Source organism: Trematomus bernacchii, unplaced genomic scaffold, assembly GCF_902827165.1.
Source record: "Trematomus bernacchii unplaced genomic scaffold, fTreBer1.1, whole genome shotgun sequence".
NCBI lineage: Eukaryota > Metazoa > Chordata > Actinopteri > Perciformes > Nototheniidae > Trematomus > Trematomus bernacchii.
Window position 1 is genome coordinate 5,860,740 of NW_022987910.1, and position 20,015 is coordinate 5,880,754.

The following is a 20,015-nucleotide window of genomic DNA, read 5'->3' on the forward strand; positions in this document are numbered from 1 at the left end:
GTTTCTTTCTTTATAGATATGGCTTCCAAATAGCCTCCTGGCATTATTTTTTGTATGATCTTTGCTCTCCATAAAAACATAATGATCACTTAAGCTACAACACCAAACATTGACTCATCTGGCTCTCACAATTTCGTGTATTTCAAGGTAATACAATGACGAGTAATTTAACGTTCGCTCTGTTATTTACCTGTAATATCTGGATGTTGATAAAAAGCTATTTAAGCAATTATAATGGCGTTATTAAGGCAACACTGCTGTGAGCTGACTCCGTTCCGTACACAGACTGATACCCGGATGGAGGTGGATGTGATCCGGTCCGGGTGTTGCGGCCGCCCGGTCCTCTCCACTGAACTCCAACCCCCGCGCTCTCTATCAGCATCTCATTCCTGTCTCAATATGTCTCAAGATGGCGGCCAATGCAGGATCGATGTTTCAATATTGGAAGCGCTTTGACTTACAACAACTACAGGTCAGTACAACCTCTGTTTTAACCGTCTCTCCTCTATTCTCTTCGGACGCTTTGCCTCTCTCGGCCGCTGTGTTTTGTGTTTTTTCCGCGGTCGCCTCGTAGGTGTTTCGGAAGAGAATTCAAGACCTCTTCCTCACATTGATGAAAGTGGCTCTCTCGCTGATCAGAAATTGATCCTCTTTGTTCAATTCAACATCGATCGGACACTGCAACTGGGCAAGCCGGGGCGACGCCGCGGGGATGCGCCGAGATGAAAACAAAACGGCAGGGCTTTTGCCGGAGAGCTTTCGGTTAGCTATCTTTATTGCGTGTTCTTCAACTTTTACCGGAGCGAGTAGCCGTAGTTAGCCCGACGCTTAGCCGCTAGAAGGTTGGATAATTTGGGGGAAAAATAAGTGCGACTCATTATACGGTGGCGCTGTGGTGACACCAGCCGTTGAGACGGGCAGACACACAGCACCGCTTCGCTCGTGTGTTTTTATGCTTTTCACTGACAAATTGGTAAGTTTAGTTACAGGCGAATGAAAACATTAGCAACCTTATCGGCTAACGGTTTTGAAGCAGTTTATACTGAAGTCCGTGATTATGGTTGATCAACTCGGCTTTTTCTCTCGCTTTCCCCTGTCGGCAATTATACACTGTGAGGTTTTTTTTTTACAGACATTGCCACGTCTGTTGAAGTGGACGGGACGGGACAGTGTTTGTTGATGCGATGCAATTAAATGAAACGATAGTAGAAATATGAAAGATCGTGACCTTGTTAATTATGATGAACTCCAGAAATGTCCCCAGCCTCACGCACGCCACTTATCTCGGCGTGCACGGAGGAGGTCCACGGCACAGTGCAGGATATGAGGAAAATATTGGGCCTATTCAGTGTGTGTGAATATAGCCTGTGTATGTTAGAGCCTGTTTGACCTATCACAAGACATGTAGACAATGGCACTGTTGTGTTTTCCCGTGGCATTTAACGTGCATTGCTGAATTTCAAATCACAATTTATGAATATTAGTAGACCAGTCGCCTTGGTAATTAACATAAGATTGCATTATGTAGGCTAGCCCAATTGTTCATACATAATTTTGTACATGGCACAGGCTTGGGATTTAAAACTTTTATTTAGGTCATGATGCCCCTATGACTGGGTAGACAAAAGGACAGTGAACAAGTCTTCCCAGCGGGCTTTGTGTTGCACTTATGCCACATCATCAAGGCTTCACTTATCCTATTTATTTGATCCTGTTTGGTCCTCCTACTCGTGCCCCCTTGTTCATGCATTATGTAAAAAAATTGAGACTGCTTTCTCTTTTCTTTCCTCACTATCTATCTCCCACCCCCTTCCTGCCAGCCCCCCCTCAAATATTCCTCTCCCTCACTTCCCCCTCCCCTCCTTTTACATTTTTTTTCCCTCTCACTCTTCTCTGGCCCTTCACCCTGCTGTCACCCATTTCGTCCCGTCTGAACTGGTGTGTGTGTGTGAATTTTTCCGAGATCGGTCTTTTTCGTAGATTGACTGCCAGCACGGACAGTGAAGGCACTGCCAGCAGCCAGGACATGAAAAATGCATCGCATAAGTTTGTGATAAGGCCCTGGGTAATTATGGCAAAGGCCCCTATCACAAGCGATTAGTCAGGACAGTGAATCTGAGCGTGTGCAAAAAGCCTGGCGGTTGGCAGGCCTGTCTGCAGGATAGGAATCAGTCGGAGCTTGTGTGTGTCTGTGTGTGTGCGCAGAACTGCTCAGAACATTCACTGTCTATTATTGATGACATCTTATTTACTCTCCCTCCCACTGAGAGGCTCCTAGAGGAAAGCCTTCAGAGAAGACCTGTTTTTGTTATCCGTTTTCTGAGGATAATGCGGGGTTAGTATGATATGATCATGGTCTATGTATGGCCTTGTCAGCCGATTGCTCTCTCATTTGCTTCTTCCTTGTGATTTAATGGACATTGTAGATTCACAGTCTGTTCTTTTCTGTGTGCGAGGCACCAGCAAAGGAATGTTTTCTTTTTTTTGTTCCGTTTGATGATGAAAATCCAACCCAACCTAAGATGTCAGTAGCTTTAAGCCATCCTAGCGTCTACTCCTCAGGCTCCAACTGCTGATGTTCATTAAAATCCTATTTGATCAGTGTGTCCCATTCCCTGTGTGAGAAACTAGCTAGGTGGTTGTTACAGGACAGAGAGTGCTTTGAAACAGCACAGCGAGCTGTTAACTTGTCTTTTCTGCATGCTTTTTTCCCTGCTCCTTTCACCCCCCCCCCCCCCCCGCCCCCCCACCACTACAAACACAAATGGGTGCAACAGTGATGCTTTTAGCAAGGTCTCGCACACTTGCAAAATGGATCAGTGATTCAGAGATGATGGCAGGGTGACAGTGAATTACAGATGGAGGAGGTTTTAACGTCTGTAATCCCTGTCCGTCCATTACAGAGTTGAGTTTCTTTAGAGGGGATCATCACTCTTCTCTCCTGTTGTTATTTTTTCTTTTTTTCTCATTTTTTTCCCTCTTCTTTTTGACCCAGTCAAGCAGTTTGCTGGAACATTGTGTTTCTACTTGAGAGACTGCGCTTCATTACAGGCAATCCTTAATAAGAAATGAGCGAATAGCTGAGCTTAAACCTATATTTTATATTTTCCGCGTAAGCTCGGAAAATTAAGAACAGACCTTTCTGCTGTACACAATTCCCAATTTAGGCCTAATAGCTTACATCTCACCTCATAACATTTCCTGGAACAAAGCACCCTAGAGCCATTTTGAAAAATAGTACAGCTAAACAGTGACTTAGGTGAAAACGGATCTAGAACTCGTTCCCGTTCAGCACCTCCTAATGGGTAAATTTAGGAAAGGGGTTTTGTAAGCTGATCCCAGAGCTGTGGTCAGTGGCAACCTGAGTGGTTTAAATCTCTCAGCGTCCGGCCCGCTGTTGTCTGCAGGAGTTTTAGTGTTAATTTATGAGCCGGTTGTCTGAACTCACTGGTGGGATATTTTTACCCCTCTGTTGCTGCACAGGCTGGGGGAACATGGAGGAAGGGGCATCACGTCATGCTTTTACTGTAGCCAACCGCTTCTCTGCCCAGTGACAAAACCTGGCATTGGGACTGAGGTTTCACTGTGTGTTGGTGGGTGGTGAGCGACTAAGCATGAGCGACTATAAGCATGAGTCAGAGCGAAGGACGAGTGCATGTCAGGTCTTTGGTCTGCCCTCGGTCTACTTTGGTCATGGCTATGTCATCCCACTTTCTAAGACGCTCTAGTGTATCCTTCTGAGCGATACACTCCACAGGACTCAGAGGAATGTGCAGCCCTGGAAAAAAAAACTTCTCTTCATCTACCTTATCAGTGGCTAATTCTCACCGGAGGCCCATACTCCCCAAATCCTCAGCGATTTATCGCACGTCACACTCGGCTCAGTTTCTTCACCCTCTCTCTGCTTTGAGTAGTGTCTACACTAGGCCCAGTTTATCTGATTTTACTACCAAAAGAAAAATGCATTTCACCATCTTGAGTTGATACTAGAACATTGAATTAAACAATTTTCTCTGTCGTAAAATACATTTTAACCAATGTCATTTGATGTTTGAACAAAAGATAAAAAGCACTTAACAGAAGTCTAAAAATAGGGCTATCCAAACAGATGGAGTCAGCAGCTCTTAATGCAGGCTTTATGCAAAAGTGTGTGACAAACGGACATGTTCCATATAAAACTTGAAGGTGTGGAAGTCTCTGCTCAGGATAAAAATATCACACAAATGTGTTTTTCTTTCAATAATTAGCAATTTTAGATTAGCAACACTAAAAAAATGTCCTTGGCCGGATCTCAGATAAACGGTCTGTCATTAACAAGTTACAAATGTTAAATAAAAAAGCAATGAAATACCTCAAACTTCTTTCCCTTGTTGTACGATTAAAAAGTCTTAATAATTATTCTCACTCGATTACTGTGAATGTGTATTTTTTTATCCCAGAAAACAACTCTTTCGTTTTTCTTTCTTTTACTTTTTGTCGTACTTACTCTTAGGTAGTTTCACTTTAAAATGAATCATCGTAACACATTTTAATTGCAGAATTCCTTCACAGGCCTTTTGTGGACTTAACAAAATATGAGAGGGCCCATGTTGAATTTCAGTGTCTGGCTTTTTGTATAAACACTTTATACTTTCTAATTTTCTGCAACATTTAAACATACTAAACCATTTCAGTAATACCAATATTTCATACATATATTTCATTATCTTGTTTAATATGCTATTCAAACACTTTACATGCTACAGTGTACAGTTGTTGTACATTACCAGCTGGGATCAGTAACTGTAGAGACAAATTGTATTTGTTGTTGCTCATAATCGTCCAAAAATGTTGCTATATTTTTTTCGATTTGATCTCCACTAAATACTTAAAAAACACTTAAACGCAATTATACAGACTCACAACCAGCAACAAAAGCACAGGCGGCAGTTTCCAGAGACCTATTTTCAAGTGGCAGGCATTATTTACAGACCCACTTGGAGTCTCTCTCACCTACAGCATCATAGAGCTTCACGGTATCTCGTGACAGAAGCATCCATTATTCTGCTGCTCTGTATTCCAGCAGAGAAAGCCTGGGCTTCAGTGACTGGACACTTCAGGCTCACTTTGGAGAATACTGGCTGTTTCCACTTGTAAGTTTGAAGATGATGCCCACTTTATTTAAAAATCAACCGTAGACTTGAAACAGCGCCTCCAAGGCCGATGTAATCTTGTATAGTCTATTTCTCATCTTGTAATATTAAGCCTACGGATTTCAGTAAACAAAAATCTTGCCTTCCCAAGGGAAAAAGATGTCTGTTGTAATCTATAGTTGACTGGTAAAGTAAGAAGGTGCAGACCAGCACTGAGCTTAGCTTTGGTCTAAACAAACAACACACACTCTTTTCTTGTTGCTTTTGTGTTAATCGTTTTATTTTTCTTACACGTTTTCAACCGTTTCACCTTCATAATGGGAAACTAATTTAGAATGTCAGCTTTTTATTAAAGAGTCAATAACTGTTGGTTTTCAGCGGTATGCGACCTACAAATAACTATTATACTACTACTATACAACTTTATTGGTCACACAGTGTAGTAAACAGTTTAATTGAAGCTGGAATTAAGGATTATTAGTGTTATTGATTTATTTATGTGATAATTGAATAGTTGTTAAAAAATAACATATCCCCTTTTTTTGTCCAACAAAAATCTAGAATATAAGAAAATCCTCACAACTGAGGACCTTACATTTAATGACTGTACAGTACTGTAAACGGTCTAGAAAAACAATATTTGCCAAAGTTTCCGATTTATTTTATGTTATGTCATTTGAGTTATTTCTTTAATCTATCAGTAATAAATCATTCTTGCGTTTATTTTCCATACTACAGAGTCATTTTACACTATACATGAAGAACATGAGGATTAGATTTAAGTGAGGAAACCTAAGAAATGTGTGGTGAGAATAACTTTGAATAATGACAACTCTGGTGAAAAATTAACTTAAAGCCGTCGGGGAAATTTGAGCTTTTGAAAAGGTTTGATTGGCTGTTAAGGTGCAGATTTCTGATGATCCAGCAAGTCGGGCCTGGATGAGATTTAACAGTATTTTTGAGGCGCTATACAAGATGTTAACATGGAAATATAAACAGAGGCAATGGACCAGAAAACGAAATGGAGTCCCATTTCCACAAGGTACCACAATGGGATAATTTAGACCAACTGCAGACGGTCACACACTGGGAGCCAGTGTTCGAAACGTTTTTGACGAGTTTGGCTGAGCGCATAGCTGAGTTTGAAGCTAATGCAGGGTTTCATTTTGTTCAACAAAAGTGTCCCTCAGCATAAGCCTGCCGAAATGTGTTTCTGCAGCAAACACTCTTGTGGCCTTCAGCGTCTGGTGTAGCCAAGCTATTGGTGAACCACTCGCCCTGACTAATTTTAGTGTTGTTTATCCCACTGTTATCGAGGCGTCTTGACTAAATAAGGCCCTATGTGCAGTCCTCTTCCCATGTCAACCCATGACTCCAGTATCAGTGTCATATTAGATCATTGACCATAGGTATTGAATTCTAATAGGCCTATTGGTGTGTCTTAATGGTCTGAGTATTGAATTATGATATTGGCAAGGGCTGATGGCCTCAGGATTGAATTATGATATAGGTGTGCTGCAGGCTAATGGTTCTTGGCATTGAATTATGATATTGGTGCACTTTGGTGGTGTAGGGATTGAATTATGATATGGCCTGCTATCTGCTAATAGCTCACTCTGTAATTTTCAATGTCAATCATGGCTTCAGTTGCCAGATCCATAGTTGGCCTTCAGGCTCAAGCCATCAGTCACAACAGATCGGAATAGCCTTCAACCTTTAGCCAAAGTTCTTACTCCAAGTTAGTCTCTCCCTTTTTAACATGTTTTTGTCTTGTTTTGAGTCCATCAAGGAGTTTGTGAGTTGCTACCACAAGGATTTTATTAGTCTAAAAATAAGTGTTTTTTCTGTAGAATGCTAAGGCAAGCAGTTTATTGTCCAATCCTCTCACTTAGCTTTGAAATGTCATCTTACTATTACACGGTAAACGGTGTGAATCCTTTTTTTATATTGACTCGCAGTGTTAATAGTTATGTTATTCTCCTATAAGTGTGAGCATGTATCATCACAGCTATAAAATGACGAGATGTTTGATGGTTTAATGTGTGTTATAATAAGGAGCCCAATGTCAAAGTAATGGAACTGTAATGGTTCGGAATCGGAGCTAACTTTGTTTCTGTAAGTGTCTACACCTTTTGCAGTGTTTATGTTGAGATCATTCCCATTTTGGTAGTTTATAAGCAACCAGAGCTGTGATGGTCCTGCTGCCAGCTCACAGAGTAAATGGACGGCTCGCTTCTGTGTCAGCCCTCTAAAAATAACACAGACTGCTGGCTGGGCTCAGCAGAAAACTACCACCGATTATATGATGATTCAACTACCCTGTATTCACAGGTGCGTGGATGTGTGTGTGTTGGATGGAGGTGGTTTATGATAAACAAATGGTTCATTGCTTTCAGTAAGATATTTCACTGCTTTAGTTTTGCATCGTAAGTTGGAGAACTTTGCCCTGTTAGAGGAACTCAGTTGAGGCAGTTCACGTTTGGCTGCTTATGTATTTCAGTAAGAACAACTTTATAACTGACTGTTATCCAAATCAGTGTAATGCTTGAAATACTAAGTTACATTTACGTGGGAATCAAATTAAGTAGTTTGAACTACCGGCACCCTGTTTTTATTACTGCATGATTAAGAAACGTAGTAAGTGGTCCATGGCTTTGTCTCCCAAATCGTTGGGTATTCTCTTGTATCTGTGAAATTCATTGGACGTCCTCAGACGATACCTTAACCTCTCCTTGACATTTGACCTGAGCAGCTGTCCAGCTGGAGTCAGGGTTCAGAAACAGTCTGACCCCGCAGACCTCAGTATGACCTGGGCTGTCTGACTGGTCTAACCTTTACAGCCAACAGATGAGGACTTTACCATCTGTTTTGCCTTTAATGGGTCTGGCATCCTTGAACTTGAACTTGTTTGGATGTCGAAAAAGAAAAAAACAACTAAAGACGGTAGAAAATGTTCTGACAATTAGCACGGGCTGCTTTCCTATGCTTATGCATTTGTTTTAATTTATAAGGATGAATAAATGCAAGGTCAGAGTTTCAACCTCCTACTCTTTGTTTGCTTATTTTGGAACAACTTGTGAGCTACTGCTTTAGTTGGAGGATTCAAAAGTGTTAAACTAAATGTACATTTCTAAACTCCGTAGCCTCATTTTTAAAAGTGAGAGTTGTCCTCTTGGGGAAGGGGGGAAGGGAATATGTGTTTAGTAGACACAGGCTCATCCGCTGACTGCTGTCTGACCCGGAGTTCAGCTGTATGGTTATTAATAGGCCCAGAGGCCTCAACTTCCAGGAGGCCCTCTGATCAGCTCCAGATGTGGAATGAGAGAGGACAATTGTACGTTTAGCCTATCCATGTTTCACGTGAAGCAGAAAGTAGGGAGATAGGCATTTGGTGAGACTGATAAAGAATGAGGGAGAGAGGAAGGGAGGGACAGGAGACCTTTCCACAGCAGGAGCGTGTTTTGTGAGTCTTTGTTTTCATGTGTGTGTGTTTTTTCGTTTATTACACTCTCTGCCCTCAGACCAAAAGACCATAAAAACGTATGGCATCACCATGGTGACCATAATAACTGCCTATAAAACAGCGTGTAAACTGTGAAATAAGACAAACAGACCAGAACAGCCCTGACTGGCTGGCTGGCTGACTGAATGGCTGCCTTCCGCCATAAAAGTATTTGAGAGCCAGACTGAAGGAATGCCTTGGAGGCTGCTGTGGCTGTCACGACACATGAAAGGATTAGGCTCTGTGTTTTATCTCCTCTTTATCTGATGGTAATGGATAAGCTGAGTGTAGCCTATCATCTGACGCTTGGGCCGGGGGTTTGATGTTATAGTAGGGTGACGGTTTGTTGAGTTGACCGCTCTGGTCTATTGATTGCTGTTTGATGGTTTTGATATGTAGGCTGTGTTGAACAGGTCAAGTCTTTTATGCAGTGGAGGCTCCAAATAGCTTTTAGCTGTCCTTCACTCCTCCCATTACTCCAGCGGTTCGTTTGATGTTTGGATCAATCAATAGAAAGAGCTCTTACACATACTCCATCCTACGTCCCACCCGAGCTCAATTCCTCTTCCTTCATTGTGCAGGCTTTATATCACATTCTCTCAACACAGAATAAAGGATATAATTACCACCCATTACATAGCCTAATGCAAGCTAATTATTCTGTCATTACTGTAAGGATTAGCTATGCTCATTCTTTCTTTCTCACTGTGTTTCTCTGCCTTTTTCTCGCAAAACTCATGCAAGCAGAAAAACTCTTACTCATAATGGCTGAGTAAGACTTAGCCCCAGGACATGCTCTGTTGACGTTGATCGTATAGACCATGGGTGTCAGACTCAGTCAGAAGGCAAGGGCATGCTAGAAAAAAAGTGACAGCATGTGTTGGACACATTAAGGCGTCTAGATTTATCTAACCTAATGGGGCATTTTCATACATGCTTTTGATTAATGCGTGGAAGTCAACATGCTGCTTTTATAGGCTGTGGCACAACTCCTGCTGATGTGTCATCATCAGGCGTCTAGAAAATGACTGGCTACAACAGATAGACGAGGTTAAATTAAAATGTGGAAAAGGACATCATGTAGAGCGGGGATTTAATGTACCAGAGGCGCATGAGAGTGATGCAGACCCCTTTTCACCGTACAGTCACTGTGCCAATAGCATGAAGCTGCGTGTAGTCCTTAAATGGAAATATAAGTGAATTACGACAAATCAAATAGGCTAACGAATTGTGAGCAGATCAAATCTTAACCAAATTAGAGCAGCACTAAACACTGCTCCATTGTTCAGGGTCAAAGACTTTCTAGGCCAAAAAGACTCACATAGTGTAGGATGATGTGTGGATGTCTACACCATTACTATCCTGCACCTGTGATCCTGCCACATGGTTACTTGCACTTGACGTTACTTAAAGTAATAGCGGCGGCGTCAATTGCTTAACCGAGTCCTTGAGACCCAGGCTTGTGTATGTGCTACAGGGCCTGGAGAGCCCCACTCTTCTTCCAGACTTGATTAATCCCTATCGCCCCTCTCCATGATCGCAGTTTCCATTTTTTAGTCCGTATCTGTGCACTCATCCCCTCCCCAATCTCCTCTCACTGGCACAGAGAGGCTGGCAGAATGGAGGCATTAATTCAGGGATGAGAGGTGTGATACTCTCTCTCTCTTTCTCCCTCTCTCTCTATCTGTGCTCTGTTTGTAATGCGTGGCCTTTATCGAAGCTGAAACAGCTCACTACCCTCTGATCCTATCTCAGATCTCAATATCCTAGCCGTTCCACCCTGTAAACGCAGGGATGAAAAATCTTGCCCTTTCACCAATGCATTACACCCTAGCATATCGCTGTACCCCTCTCCTCCCATTGCACCCTCCACACCACTCACCCTTTGTGACACAGGCCTCTAGCTAAATTCCAACTCTGTAAAATGAGACCAAGCGAGTTCTACGTCCTCTACGCCAGAAACCATTTTAGTCTCATTATATGTGTATTTAGGCTCAGGCCTGGCCTCTGAAACCCCTCGTCAGACAATAGGTTGAGCAAAAATAATGACTAGCTCTCAGTAAGCTTCGGGAGAGTTCAGGCTTGGATGTTGGGGAGATAAAACAACAACCAGTCTCTCAGCAGAGAAACACGGATCAATACAAACGAGGCTGAGGTGTAAAAAGCCTGTTTTTGATCCAGGCTTGCGTCAGCGTCAGTGAGGTGAGTCTTGACAGCTCCTGTGCTGTTGTTAGATATGGATCTGTGTTCAAAAAAAGGAGCAAAACGCTCAGGGACCACAAGCGCCTTGTTAAGATGTGAAGAGTGGTGGGCTGACCCCCGCCCCCAACCCTTTGCACACGCACACACACACTATCACACACTCACGCACAAAAGCGTTAAGACCTCAGATGTCACAGTGAAACTATTGTTAGCTCACGGATAAGAACACTTTGTGGCTTTGACTCCAAAGGGTGAGAGGTAAAACAAAAAACGGAGATTCAGGAGGATATGACTTGCGTCTTCAAACCCTGTGTGGTTTGTGAAAACAGCGTCTGGCTTCTGTTGGCACATTTAAAGTTGTGCCTCCTGCTATGGCAGAGGTAGGATGGCAGCCAGGATCCTAGTGTCTTATCTGTGCGGTGTTCTGAGGGGGCGTGCCTGTGATCTGTGATCATGTACCGTGTCGTTGTAGCAAGCGCGGCTGTCGCTCCTGACTGAGCTGCCACCCTGCGACTGTCGCTCCTGACTGAGCTGCCACCCTGCGACTCCACCCCCCCACACCGTAGGTTTGGCATTCAGAGCAGTCAGCCGCATAGGAGCTGGAACGCCGGGAGGGGAGATGGAGGGGGAGTTTCAGAGGTAGACCTCGTAGATTTCAGATAAGACATCTTTCCAGACGCCTTTTGACTGTTTACTATCATAACCACATAACAGCCTCAGACATGTCGAAGATAAAAGGAAAGATTACAGACTGCACGGGCAAGACAGAAAACTTCATTTAAACATCTGTGTCATGTAGCCGAGTACAGAGGCTGTAAAAAAAAAAAAAGGCTTTTCACTCTGTAAAGCACACAGCAAAGTTTTATAACAAAAATATCAGCCTCTTTTGTACTGAGACTAATACGCTGTTAGTGTAACCAAGAAGAATGAATGAAATATTGTCCATCTCTTTCTTAGCCTGCCATGAATTCAAGAGTAGAACTCCATTAGATGAATGTGTAAAGCATGCACCGATTGTGAAGCAGTTAACCTACATTGTGTTTGGACTAAAGAAGTGGTGGCAGACTACTTGGCATGAGGTACTGCAGTCTATGTGTAAACAAAGTGTTTCTAGCAGTTACAGTCTCAATTATTCCACAGAGAATGAGATCTGAAGCAAATCCTTGTGTGGTGTTCTCCCCTCTGCGTGCACTCCTGGTCACTGTGGCGGCACGGACGGCAGCTGCAGATTGACTTCATACTGTGTACATAACAATAACTTTGTTGTCATTCCACTAGTCTATCTGTCTCGGCATCGTCGGAGCGTGAGGGCAAAAGGAATTCCATGAAGTTTTGATACCTCAATTAAAGTGCGTCTGTCTCCTGTTATCTCATTTAGTCGGTAGTCAATGTGATTGGCATAATCAGACATGCCTGATTGGTGCCTCCCATTTAATTAATCAGTCTCACTGTATCATCACCTGTGGCTCATTAGAGTAATTAGAGCGAATTAGTCAGATAGAAGGCCTCTCTCTGCCTGCAGACGAGTGGAAGGAATTTCATTAGGAGAGATGAACACACACACGTACACCTTGGGTCGGATGGCCAGTGGTAACAGGATTTGTTTACCCGTGACTGTTATCAGTGATTAGTATTATTACCACAGTTGTAGGACAGGGAGAGAATCTTTTCCGTTTGGCCCAACCTCCCCTCCTAACCGAGAACATGGCTCCCTATGCCAAATTTCACTAGGCTAACATGTTAGCAGATTTCCTCTTTTGAAACGCAGTTTAAAAGAATGTGGAAAGACTGGGCTACCCAAGTTACTGCAGCGGCCTGTGTGCATTCATGTGAGAGCACACGCGTGTGGAGCAGTGTGCGGGAGGCTTCTTGGCCAAGTCGGTGTTGATGTCTCTCTAGGGAGTGTTGGCAATCTGTTCCAATCGTCTTTACAGCTGACCAGACGACCAAATGAACCAGGACAGGGACTGCTGCTGTGGGCCAGTCCAGCCAAGGGAAGCAGGGGCTGTTACAGCAATCACACAGACATTACAGCACACTTAATGCTCCCCTGCACACACCATATTCCATCCTCTGCTTAACTAGACAGTGCGGTCCTAACCAGCCATTGCAAGATTTAAAAATAGTGCTGAAGTGAATGTGAAATGGTTAAAATAAACTAATCATTGGTTAATTAAACAATTTTTTAGATCTAGAAAGTAAAACACTTGAAAGTCATGCCAAGGAGAGCCAGAGAGGGTTGACCTCAGAGACCCAGGCCCGGGCACAGAGTACACAAGTTTTTCATGCATGTTGACCGGCGCTCTGCGGTGCACTGCAGGCGTTACATTGGAGCATCAACACGAGTGCTAGTATTTGAACCTTGCCTCTGCAATTAATTGTTGTTACATTAGTCATGTACTGTGAAATGTAGACTTCCTGCATTTGCATGTTGGATTTTGTTAATTAGTTTCTTCATGTCTTGGTTTCTTCTCCAAGCTGTCAATTTGTAAGGTTTATCAAACTAGCAAGATGTTAATCATTGATGTCAAACATGATCAAAAATAAATCCTCAGTGGTATGCCAGATGGCAGAGCCCCTGTAGAGCAGCCTGGCCTAAAGTTAACAGTATTCACATCCAAAAGTTTGGAGTTTGATGAAGCAATGCCATATTTACTTGCTGCTATGGGATGCTGCTTCATGATTCTGAATAAACCCTGTTATAAATGTTTACTCATCTTAACTTAAAGGTGGGGTAGGTAAGTTTGAGAAACCGGCTCGAGATACACTTTTTGTTATATTCCATGGAATGCTCTTAACATCCCGATAGCAATGAATATCTTAAGTGCTTTGACAACAAATCCATAAAAAAATGTCATCTGTGGAAGCCGTAATACTGTAAAAAGTACGACCAATCATTTTAGCCGGCCCGGCTAAAATAACTGGATGGCCTACCTGCCTGTCAGCCTTCCATCTGTGCACAAACTTATCTCGTGCCCTCATTGGTCATGTGCGCGTTCGTGTGTGTTGGAGGAGGGGCTCTATAAGGAAGTGGCATATTTTCTCCGGTTGTGTATTTTCAAATTCTAGCAATCTCGAGCCGGTTTCTCAAACTTACCTACCCTACCTTTAATTAAGGATCCATAGATATGCATTATTTGAATTTTGATTCTGAAACGTTATAGTTATTCAATATTTAACAAGACATGTTTGCACTGCTTACCTCTTTGATCAAACATGCTCAGTCTGAATGTAATACCTTTAGCTGCCTCTGCACACCGCATGGCTGGATGTGTTAACTGTTGTGACGTTTGATGGGCAGTGACAGATGTCATCTTTCCAGTCATTATAAAAATGAAAGGTCTTCATCTTTCTATTTAGCCATCTATTAATCTAGCTATCTGCTATCTTTAGTCAGGGCAGTAATATTAAATTGCGATGTGGATGCTAGCATGGATCAGGTAGCTGGGCTGATCCTCACTGCAAAACATTCAGACAGATTATACATATTGAAAGTCCCCAGTCTCATATTAAAGTAAAGCAACCCGTTTTTACAGTGTAACTGTATTAACAGAAATTGTTGTAACCTTGAGAATATCACCATGTGAAGAAGTTGCATCTGTTTTTCCTATGTAAATGTTTTGCAACCAGTTTCAGAGGAAGCAGAGAGTCAGTTTGACATAATTAATTCAGTTCACATTTGGCTATTAAAACATTTTTTGCATAGGAAAAAGCCTGTTGCAAATAGTTTTTAGAAAACTTGTGCGTTTTATAGTTTGTCGACACAAAGAAAAACGGTATAGGGTGAAACAGAACCTCTCCTGTGGCCATAGCTTGAGTCAGCACCTTTGTTACATGTAAACTGACCACAGAACCCACGTTCTACAAAAACAGGGTTCAGCTGAACAAATACCCAAACATATTTGTTCAGTATTTCACTTAAATGTGACAACCTATCGTGCTTATATGTGGCATAAAGTGGGAATAGGAGCGGTCCCCTAATGGTCGGTGAGATTTGATGTGTGTGAACAACAAAGGGTAGGCAGCAGGGATTGTGCACTTTTGGATGTTACGCTCTATCAGCAAGATGAGTGTAAAGTCTGCCCGTGTCTGCTGATGTGGGCAAAGAGTTTGCTGCATAGTCAAAATCTGACTGAGTCTGAGGATCCTTTTTTTTTTTTTTTTACTGAGACCATGCCCATAATTACTTGCCCACTTGGCATTGAATCAATCCTCTTTCATGTGTGATGTGTTTATTTAGCTTAGCAGTGAGAATTTTTTTGGGAATGGGGATTTGGTAACACATTGGGATATGTGAAGGGTTTTGGAAAGGGATTGGACAGAATCAAGGGCGTCAGGGATTGGCACATGACCTCATAAAGCAAGACTATAGTGGAGGACTGTGTTTATTTCTGTTTGCTCTGAAACGGAGCACACTAATCAATTCATAGGAATAGATTATTGAATTTCTTTTAACGTTTGGAAAATTAGTTGAGGATAAATGTACCTGAAGTTTGCATATTTACTCATTTGCATATCAAAGATAAATCTTGCGAGTTTAATAAAGAGGCTGTTGTTTTCAAGGTTATTTTCATTTTGAGCTGCGCTTTTCTTTCACCGTCAATAGAAAGAGGTTGTATGAAGGTTATTTCCTTTTTTCTAAAAACTCATAGCTGATATGAGAGCATTTTTTTTTTAGAGGCAAAAGACAGACGATGACAATAACAAAGATATGCATGCCAAACAAAAAAATGTACACACACACACATACACATACACATACACATACACACACACACACACACACTCACGAATCTGTACTAATCGGCCATGGCATTTAACTTGCTTGGTGAATCAGATTATATACTCTATATTTTCAAAATACATTCCTAGTGTTTAATATCACAGCTTGAATGATTAAAGCCATTATCTCCTTGCATTTTTGGATATACCTAAAATTGTCCTGGCTGCTGCTGATGCCTTCTGAATTCTGATCAGGCTTTAAAATCAAGTGTTCCAGTGAGTTCTATTTTTGAATGATTTAAAATGTATTTGCCCTTAAGGCCTAATACTTAACATTTTGATTAATATCTGCCAAGTTTAATGTTAGTATCTTAAACCAACTGGGCCTTATATCCGTGTTCCTGTAGCTAATCTTTACCAATATAATAATTACACCTCTGTTCATGAACTGGAGCATTCATTTTTTGACAATTAATTTAACGTGATTAAAATTTCGAAGGTTCCTCCTTTCATCAAGCGCTGCACAAGCTTCTGCGCACGCTCGAATTCACTAACAGATAGTGCAGCTGCTCCATGGCCATGGGCAGGCAGGCTGCTACATCAACTGCTCCATGGGCAGCAAGAGCAAGATGGCATGTAAGCAAGCATTTTTTATTATTTTTTCAAACATCCTTTGCTAATGCGTAAAATCCATTGCAGTCAAAAGTCGACCAACATTTGTTATATTTTTTTAATGGTTTGTGGATAAAACAAGATCACGGCTGGTCAGGGAATTAAACTTAATGCTGATGGGGAGAAAAATCTACTAATTAGTACTTGATCACACTATTTCTTTAGAGGGTTGTATTTTCTTGTGTGTTGGGGGTGTGGGCGATGTGAGGAGGTGGGCATGTGTGCGTGAGTGTGTTTTGGGACCTTGTCAGCAGACTGAGCCACAAGGGCCCCTGTGGTAATGTGTGTATTAAATGATTAGTGTGTTAGTTAGCATAACGGCCCTTCAGCAGCGTTTAATCACTCTCAGGGGTGGGCGGCCTCACAGGAGGTGGATGGGAGGGGGCAGATGAAAAGGGGGAGGCGGAGTAAAGGGAGAAGAGAGATTTAAACGGGGAGAAGGTTCTGCTGGTTGAATGAGTGAGTGGATGATCTGTAGAGAGTACGAAAAAAGGAGGGGAAAAAAAAGGAGTGAGCGTGACAGGAGGCAAGAATCCAACAGAAACATAATCCAGCAACACTCAGCAGAGAGAGATACAATCTTTACAAGGCCTGAACGTCTTGTTAATGTCAGCACTTGGCCCATCATCTGGAAGTCCCATAAATAGCTATTAATAACAATGCAAAATGGATATGGATAAAGGCGGGCCCTGCTTCACTCTCGACAACACTGATGTTGTTGATAATTGTGCAGTTGTAATGGGGAGGGGTCGGGTTGTCTGGCGCAGACAGTTAATAATTGTTGTGAACTGTGTGTGGAGTAGTAGTAGTCAATTCCTGCAAGCGCTGTCATGCCCGTCACAGTGGTAAAGAGATGACTGACAGGCTGAATGGCTCCAGATACGGCCTGCGCTGGTAGCAGATCAAACTATCGGTGTAGACAGGTTTTTCTTGGCGGGGCATCGAAGTTGTGGTACTGCTCTCGGCCTCTGCTGCTGCGATGAACTTGCCAAGTTCAGCTGAGGCAGGATGGGTAGTCTGCAGCACGCCAGATGGTTCAAGTAGTCTGCTGTCTAGTCAGAAAACTGCTCCTGACTTTTTATTCTCAATGACAACAACAGCGCTGTTTATAACGACTAAGGCAGTAATGGTAAATGTAATAACATTTGCTGCTCTCTTCTTGGCAAACTAAAAAAGGTGTGTGTTTTTGTTTTGCAGAAAGAACTAGACGCCACCGCCACACAGCTTGCCAACAGACAGGACGAGAGTGAACAGTCCAGGAAGAAACTAATCGACCTGAGCCGCGAGTTCAAGAAGAACACACCAGAGGTGAGAAATCAGATATTCACAGACACGCACCAACACACACAGCCATGCATATATCCCACAATTATTTTGACAATCATAGTGTGCCTCGTTGTTTCTCTCTGTCTCTTCTCCTCTTCAGAAGTGTAGACGTTATTATTTACTGAGAAAGCAGGGGAGGAGGAGACGGCGCAGAGATGCGGGCTTGGCTCCCAAAAATAGTCTCCATTAGTTTCCCTGAAATCCTAAAGAGACAAAACAGAAAACCCCTCAGGAGTTTGTATTATCTGACCTAGTTTTTTATGCGTGCAGAAAGTGTGGTCCGTGATGGTGTGTGTGTGTGTGTGTGTGGGGGAGAGAGAGAGAGAGAGAAAGAGAGAGTGAGAGAGAGAGGCAGAGCGGCAGAGCAGGAGGGAGAGAAAGAAAGAGTGTGACAACACTACTAAGTGGGATCAGGAGGGAATTCTGTCCTGTTCCTGTGTTCCCATCACTCCTCCTGGGAATATTTGTTTCATCTCTGTTACCAAGGCAACTCATTTTTAACCACACAGCGAAAACAAAGTATTGTTGTGTTATTATTGGTAATGTCACCATGGTGAATTATTGATGGCAGTATGAATTATGTATGAACGGAGTAGACTGTGGATAGAAAATCGTCAACTCTCGGTGGAGTTGACAGTAGGCCTATTATAGTTACCACAGGGTGAGGATTGTGACGATTGACTTCAGCTTGTAGCCCACCCGGCGTAGAGGAATATACACTAGAGGAAACTGTACCTGCATACAGAAGATGTTAATTTCACTTTGCCCTACACATTCATCTCTAATCTCCTTTTCAAGTTTAACCACATGCCTAGCAACACACAGAGGTGGAGAGAGACACACACACTCACACACACACACACACACACACACACACACACACACACACACACACACACACATACACATACACATACACATACACAGAAAACATGCAGAGAAGCAGAGGCTCGCGCAAAAACACACAGAGGCAGATAGCCTAGATCAGAGAACAGGACACACACATTCATCAGTGTAACAAGGCTGTGATTTAGGAAGGCTCCTCTGGCGTCTGTGTGGCCCCTGGCATCTCCCTGGTATGTGGAGGAGGAATCTGAGCCAGGCCAGACGAGCGACAGGATTCATTACAGGGCTGTAACGGGCTCAATAGGAATCGGCATTAAAACGCCTGCAGTTTGGAGGTGTATTAGCACCAAAGATGCCTACTAAATAGGCTGGTTCATAACGTGTGATGGCCTGATTAAAAATGCCTCAATCGTCCTGTGTGCATTCACAGGGCTGTGTTTTCTGTCGTGTCGTGGCTATGTGCGTGGTTGACCAGCCTATAGAGCGAGCTGTCAGCTCTCTGTGGTCTGCACCAGTCAGTGGAGATCACAGTCACATCAGATCAGACTGCATTAGGCTGAGCGGGAGTCCGTCTCTGATCCATTATTCAACAACCAGGAGACCAGCCCACGTTGACGGTGTCTAGTCTGTTGAGCTGTACTCGACGTGAACTGCACTCATGGTCTGCATAATAACACGCACACACAGGCAGGCTTTTGTAGCATTTTAAAAGTAGTGCAAAGAAATGCAGCGTGAAAACAAAGTTTTCATAATTCATCAGTACCGACACACTGTTGGAATTTCTTTTTAGGCTACATCTTACTGTGCTTCCTAAGTTGCCTGAATTATTCATCCAGTTCTTAATTTCCTTTTACTTAGTCAAGACTCCTATAGCACACTGTTATGAAGGAAAGGGTGGGAATGGTTGTAGCATGTCCCAAAGATTGCTAGCCAGAGGCAGCGGTAGTAAAACAACTTGGTGTGTACTTGTGTGTGTGTGCACGTATGCACACACTCACGTTTGTGTTTAGCTGCAGGGCAGACAGACAGCGAATGGGAGTTCCATACTCCCCGGAGGATTCCTCGGGCTGGCCTGTCTGCTGTCTGCCGGCAGCTCACACACCAGCCATCCATCTCCCGCTGCCTGGCCCCCTCCACTCCCCTACTACACACACACACACACACACACACACACTACACACACGGATTGACCATGGTGTCTGTGTGCATTGTTATGTTATATGGTCATAAATCTTTGGAAGTGGCGGGGGCAGGGGGGAGGAGCGCTGCAGAGTGGACCAACAGGGTTCAGAGCTGGGCTGAGACAGCAGTGGCTCGCCTCTGCATGTTATTTGAATGTGTTTGTTTTTGTGGGTTCTGTGTGTTTTCTTGAGTGTGTGTGTTTGTGCACAAGCTTGTCAAACTGCACTGTTTAGACTACTAAAATGCAAGATAAATGATAACGATAAAAACATTAAATGTCTAAAATCTAATAACATGAGGAATTACATTTAACTGTAAATCAATACAGAAACTTAAAACTAATATGGAATTGTAGCAGCACAGTTATGAGTTATACAAAAATAATAATTATTGCAGGATTATACTGAATTACATTGCACAGAGGTTTCTTT

The 20,015-nt window shown here is 42.8% G+C and overlaps 1 protein-coding gene across 4 annotated transcripts in view; it reads left to right on the forward strand.

The window, feature by feature from the left end:
* Positions 1-346: 346 nt before the first annotated feature.
* cux1b (cut-like homeobox 1b) overlaps positions 347-20,015 on the forward strand; it is a 60,020-nt gene continuing 40,351 nt past the window's right edge. For 2 of the 4 annotated variants that reach the window (XM_034115123.1, XM_034115125.1), the window contains exons 1-2: positions 347-472; positions 17,428-17,538. In XM_034115123.1, the coding sequence (XP_033971014.1) occupies positions 410-472; positions 17,428-17,538 (174 nt within the window). In that variant the 5' untranslated portion in view covers positions 347-409. The remainder of the gene's footprint in view (positions 473-17,427; positions 17,539-20,015) is intronic. The other 2 variants (XM_034115124.1, XM_034115126.1) reach the window with 2 other exon arrangements.